We start from the raw sequence: 21722 nt of genomic DNA on the forward strand, positions 1-21722 counted from the left end.
TATAGCATCGCGCTTTATGTGTCATAATTCTAATTAAAATGGATAATGTCAGACGCTTATTAAGGCGGGGCCTCCCACCTTTTTAAATTTGCCACTTCTTTTGGTCGACCTATTAAAAATATTAAAGACACTCAACTAACTGATGGAATTATTTGCCGTCCAAGCTTTTGCCAAAAAACTAGGAAACAAAACCATCGTACAAATCAAAGCAAAGCAGCCGGTGTTCTTAAAACCATCGCCAACCTTTTTCTGTGTAGTTGCTGTGCTTTTGAAGGGTTTCCTCTGGACTGTCACTGGATAACAAAACTGTGAGGAAAACGTTTTACCTTGGAATGACCCCAAAACCTTCACCACAAATAAGTAATTTAGCTTCACTTTTCAGTTTCCAAGCTGGAGAAGCAAAAACAGTAACAACTTTATTCACCAGCATCAACTGTGTGGCCTTTTGGGCATTCTGGAAAGTCACTGCTGAATTCCTGTTGACTGTTTCGCTGTTACAGACCAGCTAAAGTAGTAACTTGATTTGCCTCCTTTGTTCTCTTTAGAATGAAACAAAAACTCAGAGAAAAAAGGAGGTAAAGACGCTTGGTTCAACTAATCCATCTCCTTCAGATCTCTGAAAAAGCTTCTAAAAAACTAAAGAGCTAAAGTGGTTTTATGTGGCAGTCTGAGCACCTGTGCACTGTGACCTTTTCCACATTCACTGCTTTTCTTTGAATTTCCTGGTTATTTAGGGCCAGCACCTGGCGGCTGACGAAGTCTGGTTTCCCATTACAAGGCAGCCACATAAAACAAGCCGAGAGGCTTCCAACCATCCAACGTAAACTCGCTTTTCTCTTCATGCCAAAGAGAGGAACACGTTCAAAAGAGGTGGAGAAATTCCATCACACTTCCTGTCTGGACTGGGATCTTTGTTAATGAGCTTCCTGCTTTTCCGGGGTAACTTTTGGTCCACTTAGGAGTGTTGGTGGCAGCTTGAATGCAGTTTGGATGTAAATTCACGGTTTGGTGGGTGTTTGTGAGGCCCACAAGCTCAGCTCCTAATCACAATTGTGGACAGCTTCTGGGTTTTCTCCTCCTCGCTGACTCACAAAAGCAGTGTCCACACAAAAACTGGGCTTTTGTTTGCAAGTACGGATCATTAGAATTTTCTCCTGTTCTGCCATCAAAGGTCCTGGTTTTTCCTGAATCTTTTAGGAGAAGTTACTTCAATGATTTGGCATACATAAAATATTGATTAAAAAGCTTCTTTTTTTTTCTATCCCAGCGAAGGATTTTTTTTTAGCTCTACTTTCTGCTGATTAGTTGGATCAGGTGATTCCAAACTCCCATGATAGGAATTCCCCTTTTCCAGGTCATAAACAGAAACTATGTCCTCAAAAACAACACGTTTTTTTTTATTTAACTGAAAAAGCCACTGGGAACGCTTTTAAAATACATCAAAAGATGATCAGAGCGAGTCTTTAACTGAAAACTACCATACTGCACAGGATCCTTTCTGTTTTTCTCTTTTGTGGGATATGGTCCAATGGGAAGTTAGAACCTTGGTTGAAGTATTCAATCAATGCAATGAATCTCCACACTGTTTTCCCATCCCAAAGAATGAAGATCAGTGTTTCTGCATTGTCTCCTCTCTCCAACAATCCAGATTATGCTTTCCAGATTTTTCTAAGTCAGACCAGACCACAGGAAGCCGGGCTCTGGTTTAAATATAGCCAGTTTTTCCCCATTTAGGCACTTTGACACAAAGTCGGATCAAAGCCAGGCTGGAAAGAGGAGTTGGTGTACATGTGTTCATGTTGGAAATCAAACTGGAGGACGGTTTGAGAACATGGAAGAATCAAACCCCTCAATAAAACAGTCCGAAACCATCAGAGGAAAATTAGATTGAGCTGCTACAGACAAAGTAAACGTCTTGACTGCGACTCATGAGTCTTTAGGAACATCCATCAGGAAGGGATTTCTGTGCGCCTCTGAAGCAAAAGCCAAACTCAAACAGGCGGAGAAATCTCAAGTCAGAGGAGGAAAACCTCTTGACCTTTCAACAGCTCAAGATCAACAATGACGAAGCTGAACTAACTGAGCTCGGGTCAGAGGAGATGTCCAAACTTCATTCACCAAAGCCCACCTGACCTACTTTCTGCCTGTGTTTGTGTGCGCACAGTCATTCCTTCAGTTTGAACTGTTTGTACAAGTGTGTGAAAATGGGGCTGACAAAAAAAAAACATAAAAGAAATAAAAACAAAGCACACAAAGTGGCGCACGAGCTTCCAAGGAGTATTTCTACATGTTAGTATGAAACCTGGGAGCTGCAGGCGGCCAGTCGGGACGGCAGGACCCATGTGGGTTCCAGCTGCAGCGGCCTGGCATGGCAGACCGGCTGCACCGGCAACTGTGGGAATATAAACACCGTCTTCCTGTCTCAGGTTCTCTTCGGAGACAAAGAACAGGCACCTCATGTATGCAACGAGGCAATTGTATCCTTCAAAAGTCACTGTGTGGCTGCAGAAATTAAAGCAGTACCTCACTGGGACCTGAAAGCACCAACAGACATTTATGTCCTCAGCTGCTGGTTAAATCCCACAATTGATGGCCTGTATATTGTGAAGCAGTGTCACCACAAACAAAGCTCCGTCAGAAACATCTCAGCTTGTTTTCTAATTTGTCGGAATGGTGAAAATCTGGGTTAGCACATCTGCTTCTGTCCTTGAGTGCGGTGGACGTTTCTTCACAGACATGGGGTCACATTCTGCATTCCTGTGGACTCTCAGCAAAATTAAAAGCCTTCTGACACCAGAAGACATCTGACTCCCAACTCTGCTTTGTTTGGTTTGTGGGATCCTGTAATCGTGCTCAGGACTGACATGAGGCCAGCTCTCCAAAGAGCTAGAGACATCAACTAGGTAACAAGTTTCAGGGGCTAAAGGTCACTTAGTATAAAATCACCATATGAACCAAACTGCAAACCACTACATGCTTTACAGAACAGACTATAGTGAAAAACGAAAAAGAAACTTTTATATTTTTACTTCATTTTTTCCATTTCTTGGAAGATTATAAACAAAATAGTTCATATAGTGATCTATAGTTATGAGCATTTAAAGATGCACTCCAATGAAAATAGTCTTTTTGGTGTTTTAAGATGTTCTTGTAGCATTTGTCTTAGGATGGAGGACGTAAATTAAGAAAATTATTCTGAAAATTGCATTTATGAGTACTTCTTTATTCAAATCACTGTGAATTAGGAGCAGACAAAAAACATGCCATTTGAAAAAGCCTCTAGGTGTGACAATCGGTGGGCCACAGGCTCCTTGCTCCGCTCCACTCTGAGGCATCAACTTGTAGACGACTGGATCATGTGCGTCTTTTTTTTCCTAGTTTGATCTGACATCTGGACCAAAACGAAACGGCTGGATAGCTCCAATATTGCTCGCCATTTTTGTTGCACCAATACTGTTGTGGGTAGTGGAAGAGGGCCTAAACAAAGGGATGATGGGAAGTTTGGGCAGGCTTACATCGCACTAACTGTCCCACCCACAATTCAGAGGTGCATTTCTAATGAACCAGTGCCGGACCTAGAAAAACTGTTTTTTGTTTTGTGTTGGACTAATTACCGCATGATCCTGATTAAGCCCACTGGGAACGCTTTTACAATTGATAAAAAGAGTTTCGGAGTGGGTCCTTACGGTTAGGCTGGTGTGTGTCGATCTTAATTGTTTCTACTTTGACCTTTTAATACCACAGCTGTCGCTGGCGGGTTAGTTTACTGTTTACCCAAATCCCGTACTTCTAACGGATTCTGAATTTGTAATTTACGTAAACACTTCACTGCTGTACAGTGTTGCATATCACCACAATGCTGATGTTCAGAATCAGTTGGAATTACATTTATTGCAGTATTTCAAAGAACGGCTACACTGAAGCTTGAGTTCCAGTATTACGGGGTTAAGAAAAAGGCAAATACGAAGCATGAAGTGGAGTGGCCATAAAGTTCACACCGCCCAACTCTGTCCAGCAGAAAAAAGGTCATTTTGTGTGAAGTAAAGTGAAGGGAAAAGCCTGTGCCTAAACGTGTATTTAAGTGTTATGTACTGCTTTAGAGTCAATGGGAAATTTTGAACCAGTCTCCTGTGGTTCGGGGAGAAACTGCAACATTCGGAAATTGCTTCAAGTTTAAAGCAAAATGTGGCGGTTTGCTTGGGTCTTGGTTGGGCACAGGTTTTATTTGGGAGGACCACTCTTGAATGTTTTTATTTTCCATCAGTAATGGGACGAGGCTTACGCAAACCAAGGCTGCAATCATACAACCGAGTGGAAGGTCTCTCTGGATTTCTGATTATGAAAATGAAACAAAACACATGACCTTAAATCAAAGTTTGGTAGATTTTTTTTAAGTGGCTAAAGTAATAAAGAGTGAGAGAAAACTTTCCCAACAGCTCACACTAAAGGATACTGGGCCTCTGAATAAATTGCCGCCCTCGTGACCCAGAAATAGATAACTGGGAGTTAATAGACAGAAGGTGAGCATTCAAAGACAAATTAAAGATCCATGGACTTTTAATAAACGTCCACGATAAGATGACAGAAGCTGTTCTTCTCCTTTAACGCCACCATGTTCTGAAGACAAGCCCATAACAGCAACTGAAGTTGCAGCTGACCCCCCACCTCTGACAAGGGAGTTAGCCATTTCTCATTACAGGCTTGGCATTAACCAAAAAAAAAAAAAAGGTTCCTGAGTTTTTCCATCATAAAATCCCTCTGAGGCAGCCTGACCCACTAAACTCCAGAGATAACCTTGTTTGTTCTGTCTTGGTGTGTTTGCACGATTCTGTGTGAGAAATAAACACAGGGAGCCTTTTACTTCTTCTCATGACTTTCTGGAACAGATTCTGAGTCGCCAAACATCCTCATGAGGAAGACTGATGGTTGTGGTGGTTTGGCCTGTGAAGGTTTGATAGTCAGTCTGTTTGAAAGCTTCAGCAGCTGCTGGAACATCTTTAAAACAAGGATTTCTGAGCTTTGAGCCACAAAAATATGTGTTTATTAAAAAATATTTTGCCTTTGGAGTATCCACTCTGAAAACAACCATACCAAATGAAACACTTCCATATTCAAATTATGATATGAACTTAATGGAAGCTATGTAGAGATGAATCTCACTGGTAGACCAGGACGTAAATCAAAATTAAAGTTTGTTTTTGTGTCCAAATCTCAAGTATGACTCCATCTGATTAAAATCTAAAAACCAGGAGAGTTTCCCATCACCGAATGAACTCTAAACAAGTCCAAACTCTTAGGAATTTAGAGTTGAAACCAGCAAGCCCACCAGGAACAAATGTTTCATTCATCCATCAACTTTTCTCACGCCACAATGAGCCGAGCAAACATATAAACAAGGGTTAAAAAATGAACAGAGCTGTAAATCTGTTTGCCTAAATGATCAGTCAGCTTATTCAGACTTCGAACCGCTTAACTTTAGGGAAGCATTAATCAAGGACACTTAAACAGCGTTTTTCCCCGTTTCCCATGGCTAGGACTGACATGAAACTGGCATGTGAAACTTTGACATCCTTCTGTCAGCAAATCCACCCGGGTTTCCTATTTGAACAGCATACATGAATGTTACAGCTAAGGCGTTTAGCATATCCCATCAGGGAATGGCAGCAAAAACCAGCTCAGAATGTCAATTTGTCAATTACCAGAACGCTTTAACACACAATTAACATAATTCCAGCGGATTCTGAAGCTAAGAAAAACAGCTTTACACATTACACTACACTAATGAAGAGTTTTACACAATCAAAGTAAATCGGCTGGTTCTGTGGTAGAGAAAAGGCGGCTTTTTATTGCTATTGGTGGAAAGGGCCGGCCAACCCTGGTCCTGAAGAGCCTCAACCCTGCCTGTTCTCCAGTCCTCCCTGACCTGCTTGCTGCTGATTAGCTGACTGATTCCACATCCCGATTGACTGAACACACCTGATTTAGGTTGTAAGCATAAAGCAGTTGTGGGAGAGCTGGAACAATCGAATAGTTTCGGTCCGTCAAAGAGAATATCGTATTTTCCGGACTATAAGTCGCACCGGAGTATAAGTCGCACCAGCCCAAAAATGCATTATAAAGTAGAAAAAAACACAGATAAGTCGCACTGGACTATAAGTCGCATTTTAACTTTCACAACCTTATATAACACAATCATAGCAGACTGTTTATCTAATAATTTCACAGTAATTTTTTCTCAAACTTATTTATTTATTCCTTTCATGAAGCATCATTGGCCAACTAATACTCTGTTTTTTTCCTGTATTTGTAGAATGTAATCATTTTTATTGCATTTCTGAATCTATGCAATCATTGGAAAATAGAATATTATGTCCTTAGCCTTCAAGATCTTACTGTAAAAAAAAGTTTGCTGATTCTCTGAGTCACTTAACATACTCTTAACACTTAACATACCTCATACATCAAATTGACCCAGGAACATCATCTCTGTTCCTCATAAATGTACATAACAGGAGGGTTAACAATGTATTTATTTCAATTTATTTCTAATATAAGTCGCTGCGGAGTATAAGTCGCACCCCTTGCCAAACTATGAAAAAAAGGGCGACTTATAGTCCGGAAAATACGGTAGGTGTCATTGGTGACATGCCTGATGTTAAAGGGTTAAAGTGAACATATTTCACTGAGGTATAACAATAAAAAGGGGGAAAAAAACACATAGACCACTGCTGTCCCACTGTAAGTAACAATGAAAGAGAATTTGAGATACCAACCAGTTTTCTGCTCAACAAGATCAATAGAATCAACATGTGCTAAAGTGAAGGCAGAGCGTTTCTGGTTTCCAAAGTCTCCAAGTTATTAAAACCACATAAAACGAAATGGACCCAGTATGTGTCTCATATTTAAATTACTGATAAGTAAACTGTTTAATGATTTTATTTTAAGTTTGTCACACACATTCTTTGCCTTGGTCTAAATAAACACTGTATCTTGTTCAATGAGGCAGATGACTAGAGCTCAGAGATGAGACCTGCACTCTCACAAGCTCGCAGCGTTACACGAGAGCGAGTTTATGAGGGAAAAAGGAGGTTTGGCGTTTTCGGGGTTGAACTTTGTCAGCACAGTTGCATTGTGTGTGTGTGTGTGTATTTTGCATTTGAAAAAGAACCGAACAACCCAAAAGCTCCACATGCTTCATCCATACAAACAGTGAAGCCACTCAAGCTCTAACGATCAGTTTTGAAAGTGGAAACCCTTTTCTCTTTGCTGCTGAATCCATGCTCCACTCAGGATGTGTATGACTGCTACAACACAAGTCATTTATTCATCAGGGGGAAATTCCAAATCTATTTTTTTGTAGAGTTTTAGAAGACACCAGACCCTCATAAAATGTGGTGGGAAATTAGGGGCAAAGAAATGTATTAGTTAAAAGCTGATAGAGGAATAAGGCTTCTGATTAGGCAAAATTTGAAAAATATATGTGACATGAACTAGCCATATAATCAACTTTCGCTGTAATGACAAAGCAAACAATGACTCTTCATTAAAGGTAAGTTATATTACTTATTTATTATTTTACTTGAAGTGGTATAGATAAACTAGAATATCATCTGCACCTTGCCGGCCCATGCATGGAAGTGTCCTTGGTCACGACACTGAACCCCACATTGGTTATAGGTTGGCGACAGGGTTCGGCAGCAAAGCTGCCATCAGTGTGTAACTGTTTGTGTGTATGGGTAAATGTAGCTGTGAACCACTTTGGGCATTCTACGAAGGTAGAAAAGCGGTATGTACAGTATATGCCATTTATCAAAGCATAAGATAAAAGGTCTTTCAAGATTCAGTAAATGTAGCATTAAATTGAAATCGATGTTTTAAGGAAAACATTCAGAGATGCAAAAATGTGGATGCCCAATATAATATATTCATAATTAATTTCCAGAGCATTCAGCAGATGCTCTTTTTAAGGATTTCTTATAAGTTTTTTTTACAATTATTGTAGACAGACAGACAGACTCAATCCCAAGTCAAATTCACAATACTTACAGTGATTTAAAGTAATTTGGACAAGACCAAAGATTTAAATCATTTCAAGTGCTTGATTTTCTAGTGTGCATTCCATAAAGAACCATTGTAAAGGCAAACAAATCCCACAAAATGTCCTTCCCTGGTCAGTAGCTGTGTTTCCAGTACATGTATGTGCAAAAACACAATTTCACAATTACAGTGTTTTCATTAAATCTCAATTATGTGAATAAACACAAACCAACTCAGACGATAAACCAAACGCATTGTAATGGATGTGAACAGTGATTTAAAGCACGTACTTTCCCATTTCTGCCACGCCACTGGCACTCATTATCATCTATCAAAGGAGACGTTGGCGTCTTATTCAGGCCGTGGAGCGGCGAGCTCCTGATGATTGCGGAAAATCATGGTTGGTTGGCACGCCACGCTAAACTTCTGATGAGGTGTGTGATGCTGTTGTGGCGCCCGCTGTGCATCTGGTGTCTTCCGGTCACATGACTCATTTAATTTGAATAAAGTGTTTCCATGGCAGATTTGCAAAATATGTCAATTTCGATACATCTCAAAAACCACCTCCTCTAAGAGCAAAAACTTTTTCCGATTAATGCGAGTTTTTTTCAAACTTGTTGTATTTCCATTCAATTTGTGTAAATTTATAGTCAAAGGAAACGCAGCTATTGATTAACTGTCTCTGTTATGTAGAGTTTACAGCTCACCAAATTAAAGGCCCTTTAAAGCAACAGTTTTTTTAAGGAAACACAAGAAACTAGGGAACCAACGAGTTCTGAACACAGGCTGTACTTGTCAAGAAAATTCATCACTCTTGAATCCCAGAAAGAACCTTCCTCCACATTTCCTTATGCTTGACCTGACAACTGCCCCAGGCATGCCTTTAAGGCATTTTGTTCTGCTCTAAACGTGGAAAATCGCTTCCTTCCTGCAGTTTTCTCTGCTAATTTACTGCCGCAATTCATAAATCAATCAATTTTATGTGCGGTTAGTTTTGGGCGTCAGGTGTGTACGACCTGAGTACAAGTGAACAGCGCCTTCAGATATGCATCGTAAAAAATAAATAAAAAATGCTGGGGTGAGAAATCAAACTTGAATGGAACGCTTCCTCTAGATTTCTCATCAGTGACAGCTGGGACGAACGCAAACCCGGCGTGCGGAAGTAAGAACTAACATATCCAGACTCGTCCTGCTCAAACCTGTCCCTCCATTACAATGTTATATTTAGACTTTTTGTTTTTCCTTAATAAATTTTCATAGTGTTCAGTCAAATGTGTTGTAATCCACAAACTTTGACAGCAGGTTTTAATTGAGCATTTCATCAGCAGGGAACCACGCAGCCACAGGACGAATTAGGATTAGTGGATCAGTGTCAGTTCAGCCAACCGGCCCCACTCCTCATTTTACTGTTTTTTTTTTCCTCTTTATTATACCCCCAGCCTCTGTCCAACCATGAAATGGCCCCCATGTGGCGAGTCACAGATTCCAGTGTTACTGCGAAGGTTCGCAGAAGACCCTCCATGAGAATGATGACGGTACAAACATCGTACTACTGAGCTGCAGCTACATCTTAGCACGGATTCTAGTCCTACATGCTGTATCTGAAAAATCTGCACAGAACTCCTAACCAGAAAAATCTCCCAAAAAGTTGAGGGAAACTGGAGGCTAACAAAAAGTTCAGGCACATACAGGACAGTCCATAAAAAGAACTGTCTAATTTCAAACCGGGGTCGTAGTCTAGAAGAGGTCTGGAACCACTGCCTTAGAGGATTGATGTATTAGTTGCATTTTCAATTTTTTTCAAGTTTAAAATTTGCACAGTTTAAAAAATAATCCTGGTAAAAACATTATTTCTTTTGCGTTGCAGTGTTTCAATTATTTGATCAATTATTGGGAAACAGCATCTGTCATTATCAATTAGTAGAGAGACGGCAGTTTACCACATTTTAGTCACATGACATCACGTTTAAAAAACATTGATTAATCAAAATCAAATTGAGCTTTACTAAGTGATTCATTTATTTATTTATTTTTTAGCAAAAACAGCTTTTAGATTATTTTGATGACAAAAAAAGGATCATTGTAACAATGGCGTTTTTTTCTACCTTCCTCAAAGGCCAAAGGCCTTCACAGTCCCATTCACACATTCACACACTGATGGCGGCGCCGCTGCGGAATCCTGGCGTCAACCTTCCGCCAGAGGCAAGGTGGTGTTAGTGTCTGGCCCAACATATGGGCAGGCGAGGCAGGAATCGAACCTGCAACCTTCTGATGGTCGACCGCTAAATGTGCAAAAAGTTTTTCGTGACCAAATTAAAGTGGTTTGTAAGATAAATAAAAAATATTTTAAAAAGAATCAACATTTTAAGTCCCACTTGAATCATCTTTTGATCTTTTTCCAAAGTCGTCTTATAAATATGATGAAAAAAATCCTAAACCGGTGTTGCTTTCTAGGACATAGTTTCTGGAGGGCGGCAGTGGTTCATTAGAAATTTGTCTCTGTTTACATGCTCTTCTGCTAGCTAACAGCCCCTCACGCAACAAAAACGGTGAATAATATTGAAGCTATCCAGCAGTACTGTTATGAGCCAGATCCCAGCTCAGACGAGGAAAACAAATTGCGTTAATGGATCTATTCGTCTACAAGTAGCAGCATCAGAATGGAGCGGAGCAGGGAGCTTGTGGCACAACCAGCGTATTTTCCTCGTCGCAAATATGATCGTTTTCAAACTGCATTTTTTTTGTCTGCCCTTATTCACAAAGATTATAATAACTACTCAGGAATGCAAACATTTTCAAGCTTCCTTTTTTTGAGATATGTCTTCCATCATTAGAAAAATCTCACAAATGTGTTTCAACATAGTGATATAGAAAACATGTTGAGCCTTGAGGATCAGGTTTGTGAAAGACAAATATAAATAAAGAAGAAAATGACTAATCAGGATATGAATAGAAGACCCGAAAGTACACAGTGGAGAAATGTAGAAAGTATATTACAGCAGGTAACAAGCATCTCATCTCAAATATCTAGACGCCTTTTTCTGCTTATGGCGAGAAACTTTCACTTCTATTCAGGAGGTTTCACCACAAATATCCACGCCAGACGCTAATGAGGTGAATGAGTTCTTGTTCAGGCGAGTGCAGACTTGCAGCACCTCTGTGAGAAAGTTCAGAGTAAAAACCAAAAACAGACGAGTAGAGTGAAGAATTATCCGGGCTTGGAACCGGCAGAGGTAGAGAAGGGAACAGGGAGCAGCCTGGAGGAGAGACTTGATCTGTTGTGTGATAACCTGGTGCCTCGAATTTCCATTCAACTTTTTAGAAGCGCTAATGCTTTCATCTGAAACTTCTATTTTCATAAAATACATGTCCATCTCTTTGGTCAAAGGGCAATCCGTGTATTTTTATGTTTAGGAACAAGCAAAAAGCACAAAAAGAGACCATTCCCCCAATGCGGGTCCTTTTTTCAGCAGGACCAACAGACACTGCTCCCTCAGGCACTGGCAGATAAACCCTTCAGGAAGCTTAACCAGGTTAAGCAGTTTATCTGGAAGACAATTTTAATTCTTATCCTCGAATCCTAATCTACACACCCTTGTGTTTACAGTCAAAAGATGAGTGAGAGGCGCCTTAATGCCACCCTGGAGTGCAACGCCGACTCTGACCTTGACATCCGATGAACCGGCACACAGATGGCTGCCATCCCACGGACCCTTCCTGTAGGGATCTCTTTCTTCTGGAATTTGGAGACCGCGGGGTCAGAATGAAGGTGTAAGGTTTGTTTAGTTTGGGTCATTTTTGATTTGTTTCTCAGAATGCCAGAGAATCTTCCAGGATCCAGCATGAATGGCTTCCCAGTTGTGCTTGGACGGACTTTTCACCAGACTAATCTTCAGTGGCAGCTCTAATATTTGTCCAAACTCGTAAGAAAATGTTTGAGCCATCTTGATTTAAAACAATTTTCTGGGGGGTAATCTGCCTCCATGACGTGGCATTCACTTTTTTTGTTTTAAAAATGCTGGAAATCACAGAAAACCTCCCAAATGTTGGGACAGTTGTCCAACAAACTGACCTTTTTTCTTATGCTACACAATTTTATGGTGCTTTGGCGACACTAAAACATTTTTTGTTGCTTTTATTCTGATTCTTTGAAGATTTTTATTTCAGCTGAAGTTAAATGCTGTGATTTACCAACCACCTCCTCTTGTTTTCATATAAAGCCTGATAAGCCCCCCCCCCAAAAAAAAAAAAAAAAAAAAAAAATCTAGATAAATGAGAGAAAATGTAGGGATTTTAAATAAAGAGACCTGTTGTCTGGACCTGCAGTTCTGGCTTTGTTTGATTTCCCACAGTCCCAGTTGTCCCGTCTGCACTTTGCCAGCTGAGCAGGAAAAAGCTACAGACTGAGTGCAGACCGCTCTGGCTCATGTCCAGACTCCGAGTAGCTGTTAACTCAGGAGCTACATTTAAACTCAGCTAGCAGTTATTCTTGGCCTTTTTTCTTCTTCTTCCCTTCTACACCAAAGTGATGCTGGGAAAAAGTATGTCACCATGAGAATATGGAAAGACATTTTTTGTTCCAAATTCAACCAAATGTTTACAATAAGGCAAGACTTTGGGTTCGGGTTTGTTCCATGAAGGTTCGTCCATCATGGTAATGAAAGTATTACGAGTCAGGACAGTCATGGACTGTTGCAAAATATCAAAGAACCCATTAACCACAGACGTCTAGTCCGGCCATTTGATCCTGGTGGTTACCTCATTTCTACTTAAGGAAAAACTCAGAAACATCTTTTAACAAATGGGAAATAAATACAATCAGGTTTTAAAGGGCCTTTGTCAGACAAAATCAACTTTTTGAGCTTTTAAGTGTATTATGTTAATTTTAAACAAAAAACATCCCCAAAGCGGTATTTTGATACCGTTCCCACATTTCTGAGTTTTCCTCCACAAACCTGCTCTCTGAGCACCAGCCCCTCCCAATCCACGACAACAAGCGGGTTCTAACATTGTGACGTCACAAAGTGAAGAACCGCCCTTTTCAGGAAGAGTCTGCCCTGCAAGTACCGCCCCCAGGCTGACACACACACACACACTATCTAGCGGTGATCGCCAAAAGGCTTTCATTTTACATGGACAATATCCACATCCATCTTTGCAAAAGTTCAAATGTTGTTTTTTTAAGTGAGCGAAACGTGGACACGCAGCAGAGGCCAGCTCTAGGTTGAGGTCATGAAGTGGGCAACACCCACAAGGCGGTAACTCAGAAATCTTCCGGGTAGCAAAATAACTCATATTTCATTTTAAAAATTCTTCTTACGTGTTCCACAGGTAATATATCATCACATATATGAATATAGTTTACTTTGAAAGGCTTAAGAATAGCATGACATAGGCCCTTTAAAGACAGAGGCAGTTTTAAGAATCCGTTTAATTCTGGTTGTGTTTACTGACCTGAAACCGATTTTTTGTGGTACTCGGCGCTCAAAAATCTATCAAAGTGTTTTAGTACAACTTTAGTGAACTACGAAGTCGCACCACTTGATGAATTGTTGGGAGCATTACAGCTACCATAGAAGCATTGTGGAGTCAGGTTCTGTGCTTCAATATAATGAATTCCAAAAAAGTCTTGTATCGTTTTGTCGTTTATGTGTTAAAAGTGAACAATGTTGGGAGTTCATCTACATAACGTTTGACATATCTGTAAGGTGGCACTCTTTGCAAAGGCAGATTAAGGAGGTAAATATGAACCCAGTTCAACAGAAAAACTTCCCAACAATCCATCTGACCAACTGCCTGCCTCTTGGCCCCAGTGGGCATTCTGAGTAGTGTAGTCAAAGCATATTATATGACTGTTTTGTTTCAGATAATGTGCTTGTGTGTTTGAAAAAAGACAGATCATTTCCCATTTGGTTATATTGGTCCAACATACAGTGTTCTGATTGGCTTTTGACCTTGTCAATCAGTTACCTCCGTGCTGTGTCTCCTGTGCAGAGTGCGTTCAGTTTGCCAGAGTTGATTGCGAGCAGTTATTAGTTGTTTCATTTTCTGCAAAGGTTTGAACTTTGAGAGTTTGAAAAAGTGAGAAAAGTGTGAAAATGTCAAGTCTGTCTGAGAAAAGTGTAGAAAGTGTTTATTAAGGGATTTTAAACCACCTATAAAACCTACTTTGCAGATTTCACATATCGCGGTTATTTTTTAGAACATCGCGATAAATAAGTGACCAGTGTGTACAGTCCTTTTCCTCTGGAAAAAGTAAATAAATTAATATTTAAATTACTTTCTCATCCAACAAATCAACCCAACTTTAAAGGCTCAAGCAGTTAGGAGTCCCTGCTTCCCTTTTCTCTGTATGTTTCTGTTGGGTCTAACTGGGGAGTTTTAAAGACCTTCTCCACTTGTTAGTTGTGAATAAAGTTCACATGTGGCACTTACGTTTAGGAGGTTGTAAACATTGAAGTTTATAAGAAGGTTTTTAGTTCTTGGTAAAAATGGGTCGTATCGTTAACAAACAAACTGGAATGCCAGGAGAAAATTCCTGTAATGACAGGAATCTGTGACCATGACATGTAAAGAAAACCACAGATAGTGGTGTTTTTCCAGCATTCCCCCGACTCCTAATGGTGACTTGTTGAAGGAAACTCTAGAGAACAGAAAACATTGCCTTGGACGTGTAACACGGCGGTTCTTAAATGACATCAAGGCCCGGGGGCCGTCTGTGGCAAACAAACGACAAATCTGCAGGCTGTCTGAACTCCCCCCAGCTCCACGGGTGTCGAGTTTCAGCATTTCAACAAGTCCAGGAGAAAACTGAGGGAGGAAATGAAAGCATGAGCCTCCTCTGCTTATGATCATCATAAAACTGTTGCTAGGTTAAATAGAGTGGGACTTTGTGTTATGGGCGTCTAAAGTCTATGATTGGGCAATTACTTTTTATGGCTTTTAAATGACAAATGCAGACATTGAAGGCAGAATATAGACCTGAAATTGTTAACATTTGAGCACAGGAAGTCCAACCTTCATGAAAACTAAAACTTTAATGGAGAAGAATTTAAACCTCCAAAAAAAATGTGTAGAACATTTTTCCCCATCCAAACTCATGTAATTACTCAAGAGTATTGTATTTTCCGTACTATGGGGCACACCAGATTATAAGGCACACCGTCAATGAAGGGTATAATTTCAAAATTATGTCATATATTAGCCGCACAGAATTATAAGGCCCATTAAGCGAGACAAAATAGTCCGAAAAAGGTCAGTCAGTAGATCAAAATTTATTAAAGGGCCAATATCCTTTTTTCTGTAAGCCTTTTAGAATAAACTATACAAATTTTGAATGAAATACATGTTATTTTCGGGGTTAATTTTCCAATCCTGATGTAAGACGACACTATCTCTGAGCCACCGCCATGTGGGTGACGCCCATTTCATGACGTCAGCCTAGAGCCGACCTCGGCTGCCTTTCTCCCACCAAAACAAAAAACATCCAAATTTTGCAAAGATGGATGTGCAAATTGTGCATTTAAAAGGAAAGCGTTAGCCGCTAGCTTTGTGGAGAAAGTGTGTTTGAGTGTGTGAGTTAGCCTGTGGGCGGTGCTGGCAGCGCAGACACTTCCTCGAAGGGGCAGTTCTTCACTTGTCTTCATCACAATTCAAGAACATGCTTGTTTTTCTGGATTTGGAGGGGCTGGTGCTCAGAGATCAGGTTTTTAGAGGAATATTCAGAAATGCCTGAATGGATCAAAACACCGATTTGGGGTTGTTTATAAAGAGGAATGAACATTATAATACACCTAAAAGCTCAAAAAGTTAATTTTGAATGATATATAGGCCTTTCAACCGTGTTCATAGTAACTGTAAAACTTTATGTAACATGCTACCCGTTAGAAGTGTTAGATGCATTAGCATATTTGCAATACTTATCACTCCTGACCTTGTTTGCAACACGTAAAATAACAGACTGATACCACTGAACAAATGTTACTGTGACTTCTTGTTAGTAACACGTAAAGGCCTGTTCACACCGGGACGAATTTCGCCGGCGATTTTCGCCGACGTTTAACGCCTCGTGACTAAACAAAGGGCACCAATGTGAGTGTGCACACAGAGGCGAAAAAACGCCAAGCGCCCAAAAAAAAAAACGCCTCGGGTTCGTTTTTTTTTTTTCGACGCGTCGCGTCAAAATCTATTCGACCAATGAGAATGGCGCTTTTGCACACGTGTCTGGAGCTTTTGAAGTTACAGTAAAACACAACTTGGGGGCGCTCAAACACAAAACTGCCTTGCTGAGCACACATACCAGCGAAGAAGTTAGAGGCCATGTAGCGTCTACACTGCCGCGAAGAAATAATGACGGACATTCTTAAATATCCCCTTACCAAGTACCAGTTGGAGCTACTGATGCTTGAAATATTCATGTTTTCTTTGTATGATTCTGACAAGCGCGTAAATACTTGCTCTCTTCTTCTGAGTGAAAAGCGACTTTAAGAAGCGTAAAGTTGCGCAGCGCCACCTTGTGTACAGGAGTATTTCTGTTTACATTAAGCGCCATCTAATGTCAGGGAAGGTAATTGCATGTTCGCTCGGCTCATCGTCAGCGAAAATCGCCTGGGTGTGAACACAAAAGACGTGGCGAAAAACGCTGGCGAATAACGCCTGGCGAATATTCGTCCCGGTGTGTACGGGCCTTAAAACTAAACAGTCCTCCGCCGCTACAAGTGAGGTGCCTTAGCGTATTCACAATAATCCCCAACCAAGTATTTCTACGGAGAGCCGTGTACTTCTGAAAATTGCTTTACACCAGTAAGAACAAGTAGATTTAATCTACAGACTCCGGATTACAGAAGCGCACTGTTGTTTTTTGGAAAGAAAATTCAGGCTTTTAAGTGTGGAAAATATGGCAACTGACTGACTTCCTGTTTAAGACTGGTTTGAAATTAAATCAAGAAGCTGGAGCGAGAAAATCTGGCACAAACATTGGCCAAAATTAGGGATTTATCAGATTAACAAGGAATTTATTCAAAATTTCCCAGATCTTTGATTGTTTCTGTTTTTAGTGAGTAAAATAGGAAATAGTCTGCACTTGCTCAAAATTTGGAAAGCCATTTTTAAGTTTCAATACAAACATGTAAATGTCAATTTGATTCCAGATTTAATGAAGCGCTACCAACATAAACTCTGGAAGTAGAGAAAACATTTACATGGCATGATCCGGCATAATAACCTGACTTTAAATACCCCTCGGGGCAGGTGAGCTTCCCGAAGCCCGACTTATCTCTGACCTGCTTCGTTTACTGCAAAGACTCGACAGAAGCAGAACTGCTCTCCGATTGGTGGGCAGGTGAAGCTCGCTGCGCTCCACACCCTCCAATTCAAATAAAAACAAACCCTCCAACCGTCACAGACAGAGATCGCAGTGTCAACACAAACACGCTCTGCAGGTCCTCCTGTCTCCCACAACAAGGCTTTTCACGGGACACTGAACAAGACAAACGTTGAGCTGCGGGTCTCCCAAGCACATTTTGGGTCAAGTTGGACCCGTAGTGACCAAACGGTATAAGAGGTGAAGCATTCCCTGGACGGGAAAGGCCGGCTCGTGCTTCACCAGAATGACTGAGTGGTGAAAAGCAGCAGTCTGAGTTTATTTAGAGGAGCGGTTTTGGCTGCAGCCCTATAATTAGAGAGCAGGAAGCTCCTGTTGAAGGCAGCATCTCCACTCTTCATCAAAACCCTTAAGAGACTTAGCAGTGCTGCCAGGTCCAGCTTTGACCTGATGAACATCATACCCAAAGTGTTTCGGCTTCTTTGAAGACCACGCCCCCTACAACACGGAGGGCGGCTTCGCACATTCTTATTGCTGTTGTCAGCAGAGTGGAAGAGTCAAAGGTACACAAGGGAAATGGAAGAGCGGGTAGATTCTGCTGTCTGATGAACACATTTGAAAAATGGCGGTAAAAGAAGGACTCAAGCGCTGAAGTCGGTTTTCATTTTTAAGGAGTGTTCGTGAGATTTCAAAAAAAAGCAACAACCGGAAATGTTGTCATGCGGAAAAACAAGGAGGAATGAGTTTGATAACATCTAGCATGAACACACCAACCCGACTTTCCAGTCCGGACTTTGACTCTTCTCTGCTGTCTGCAGATATTACACCTTGGTGGAGGAAAGTGAAAGACACCGTGTCTGTGTCGTATTGTTCCTAGCAGTAGGTGTTGCTGTTTACTTGTGAAGGCCTCTTTGGCTTTGGTCAGCTGCAGATCTATTTTGGCAGTAGTAAGCAGTGGTTGCCCAGCATTTAGGGACAAAGCTCTCCAGCTGGAGGGTTGTTGGTTCAAGCCATGGAACCAGCAGAAGCTCGGGAGTGTTTGGCCCAACTGCAATGCCTTTGAGCAAGCCTTATGACCCAAAACTCCTATGAATCGCTCAGGCTGGTCTATAGTTGTACTGGGCAGCTGAAAGACCATGTCATACCCTCCCAAAACTATGATGTCATGACACCCATAAATGTTAGGGGTTCAAGGTAGACAGAGTTGTGATCAACAAATGCCATGAAATTTCAGACGATGTTCGGTTAGTGCTGTGAGACAAAGTCGTATCCTGGCAGAAGAACAGGATGTGATTATTAGACAGTCGTAGTCTGTTAGAGGAACCAACTGTGTGTAAAAAAGTTTCAGCAAATGTAATGTCTTCTTCTTGCTTCCTTTAGTGGTCACTACAGTGAATCTGCCTCCATCTAACCCTATTTTCTGCATCGTCCTTGCTAGCACCAATCATCCTCACATTCCCCTTCCTTACATCCGTAAACGTCCTCTGTCTTGTTATCTTCAACCTCAGGATCCTTTTACCAACATGATCACTGTTCCTCCTCTCAACATGTCAACATGTCCAAACCATCTAAATCTGGTTTCCCGGCATTTGTCTACAAAACATCTAACATGTGGTGTTCCTCAGAAATATGATTGTTCTTACTTTATAAATATTTATAAAAGACTATATCTGTCTACAACTCTGTTTAGATTTTTTTTTTACAAAGTATCATCCTCTTTATTAAGAAACCGGAACTGGTACAACTAATTAGTTCCGACTATTGACAGTATGCGAGAACTGGACTGAGTGAGTGTGACGTCCCCCATAGAAAAGAACTTGCTTCTGCTTTCAACCGTTAAAAATAACGGTTTCAATCAGTCATCATTGTTTTGCCACACAGACTTTGCCATGTTGGAACCATAAGTCAGAGTCTCCAATCAGGAGTGAGCTTGTCTGAAGGCCACACTCCAACCACTTGAAACCGGACTCTGGAGGATCTGTCAATCAAACGCTTTAAACGTTTGCTGTGAGACCACGTACTTTTATTGAGGCACCTGGTCTGTATTTAACTTCAATACTTTGCACTACAGAAAAAAAATCATGAATAAACTGATTGAGAATGGTTGTTCTTCTAACCAATAGATTGACTGATTAATAATAGCTGTTTATTTCTCTATGGATGGGATTCTGGCAGGACGGTACTTCCCATTTTGAATGCGAGAGTCCAGTTCTCACTCAATGGTTGTAACTCTACTGTTTTAGTTGAATCCATATTGTTTTGGTTGTGCTTCTTTGCTAAAGTGCCATCAGATGGCAGACTATGTTTCACCTGAAAACACTTTGCTTTAAGCTGGGGTGTAGAAATGTATCCAACGCAAACGTCATGGTTTAAAGCCTGCATTGTACTTGTGTTATCTGACACCTCCCACTTTTTACATCAAGTTTCTTTAGTCGGGTTGTCTTTTTCTAATAGGAAAATGCTCTTGACCAGCTTGCCGCTGGCAGATATCCATAATATTCCAGCACGGTCATGACACACATACACCGACAGCGCTGCCAGCAGAACTGGCCTAGAAGAAAGCATGGAGAGAAGTGGTTGGACGATATCATGATATCCTTCACGTCTTTTTTCTTTCCTATCTGCAGAGAAAACAATAACCGCCAGAGACGCCTTGGGACACGGGAAGTCCTACTAGTGCAAGTTGCATCAGGCCCTAATGAGCCAAACCAAAACCCCAGGAGAGACCGTGAAGATGTTTGCTCTGTTTGCACCCACAGCACAGCAGCAGCATCCTCATCAAGATTAGACGTTAATATTTAGACTCTTGCATAAGCAAAGGGCCCCTCTACTCAACAACAGCTACTCCCGAATGCATCCCATCTAGTGCGGATCGTAGAGTCAGAGCTGGAATGACGGAGAAGACCACGGCTTCTGATGGAGCTTCCCAGACCAGAGCTCTCCTAACTCCAACTATCAACACTCCAGCTTCCTCTCTGCTCAGACTGACGCAGCTTTACTTCCTCGTCAAGCGTTTTCTTCCTTGAAGACTGGCCTCTTTGTTCCAGCTGTGATTAGCCGACTGATACGAAGGCCAACATTTGAGTTGATTGCCCGCCTGCTTCCTCCTTCGCTCTGGGGAGCGGTAGCTATCTCCAGCTCCCGAGGAGAGACTGACTTCAAGAAGTGCTGAAAGCTCATCATGGGTCGGGCACGTGGAGGGGAAAACTCTGCAGCTCCTGTGAGCTGGCGTGATGCCGAGTGACCTTCGGCTCCTCCGAAGCACTGCAGGCTTTTGAAAAAATAAAAAATAAACAACAAAGCAGGAGAACCAATAAGGTGAAGAAACTGGATTTAAACCGCTGCGCCAAACCAACCTGAGCCTGAGACGTCAGCGGGGGGCAGTGACAGGAGCCCCAATGAGTCAGCTGTGATCACCTGAGTGAAGTCTACAAGTCTTCTGGCAGCAGTAACCTCTCAATAAAGTTTATTGGAACAATAAAGGCACAGTTTCAACAGAATCACCAGCCTACCTGTTGATTTGTACAGTGTGTGTTTTGTTTCTGCACCAAAAGACTTTAAATCAAAAGCTTTTTATTGTCAAGTTTAAACAGCAAAGATTGAGCTGTAAAATGAGCAGAACTAACCCCCACTCCTCCCCCAGCCCCAATCCAGACTGTCCTCAGAGATAACATCCATGTTGCCAAAAAGCTCTAATAATAGCTTTACATGTTTTTTTTCTGGAAGGAAACTAGAAAAAGAGGTACGGAAATACCACAGCTCCACTGGGACCCCCCCTACACCCCCACCAGGAAAAGTTCCTGTGATGTTTCATGTTGCAGAGTTGCACCTCAGACCTCCTCTGAGACCTCTATGACTGCTTTACTATTCAGAAGCGACAGCATTGCTCCCTAGTGCGCACGCGTCACACCTATAGGTGTGATTATACCCGTGGGATGCAACATGCTTCTTACCTCCGTGAAGAAGTTATCCATCGCCCCGGCTGAGTTTAATCCAGGAGGACTGCTGCGTGGACGGCGCGCGCCCGTGCAGGCATAAGTTGTCGGTTCGATTCCAAGTCAACAAGAGGGGATCTTCAGCGCATCCTCTTCCTCCTGACAACCGCTGCAGACGCGCACACGACTGAAGTTACTCTGTCTTTGTCTCCTGAGTCACTCATCCAGCAGGAAGGACCCTGGGAGCCCCTTTAACGCATGCGGGCTCCTCCTGCGGTTGGACCTCCTCCTCCTCCTCCTCCGGGCCTGCCTCCGAACCTCCGTGTCTCTGGACCCGCGGGCCGAACCTTCGCAGGCGAGCGAGCACACCACAGAGTCGCCGGTGAAACTTTGGAAACCCGCACGACTCAGTCAGTCAAACGGGACAA

The 21722-nt window shown here is 41.7% G+C and overlaps 1 protein-coding gene across 1 annotated transcript in view; it reads right to left on the reverse strand.

Moving 5' to 3' along the window:
- Window positions 1–21722, reverse strand: part of myo10 (myosin X) — a 117812-nt gene extending 96090 nt beyond the window's left edge. Inside the window, exon 1 of the mRNA XM_011486183.3 lies at window positions 21313–21722. Coding sequence (XP_011484485.1) covers window positions 21313–21333 — 21 coding nt within the window. The 5' untranslated portion in view covers window positions 21334–21722. The remainder of the gene's footprint in view (window positions 1–21312) is intronic.

Source organism: Oryzias latipes, chromosome 17 (assembly GCF_002234675.1).
Source record: "Oryzias latipes chromosome 17, ASM223467v1".
Lineage (NCBI taxonomy): Eukaryota > Metazoa > Chordata > Actinopteri > Beloniformes > Adrianichthyidae > Oryzias > Oryzias latipes.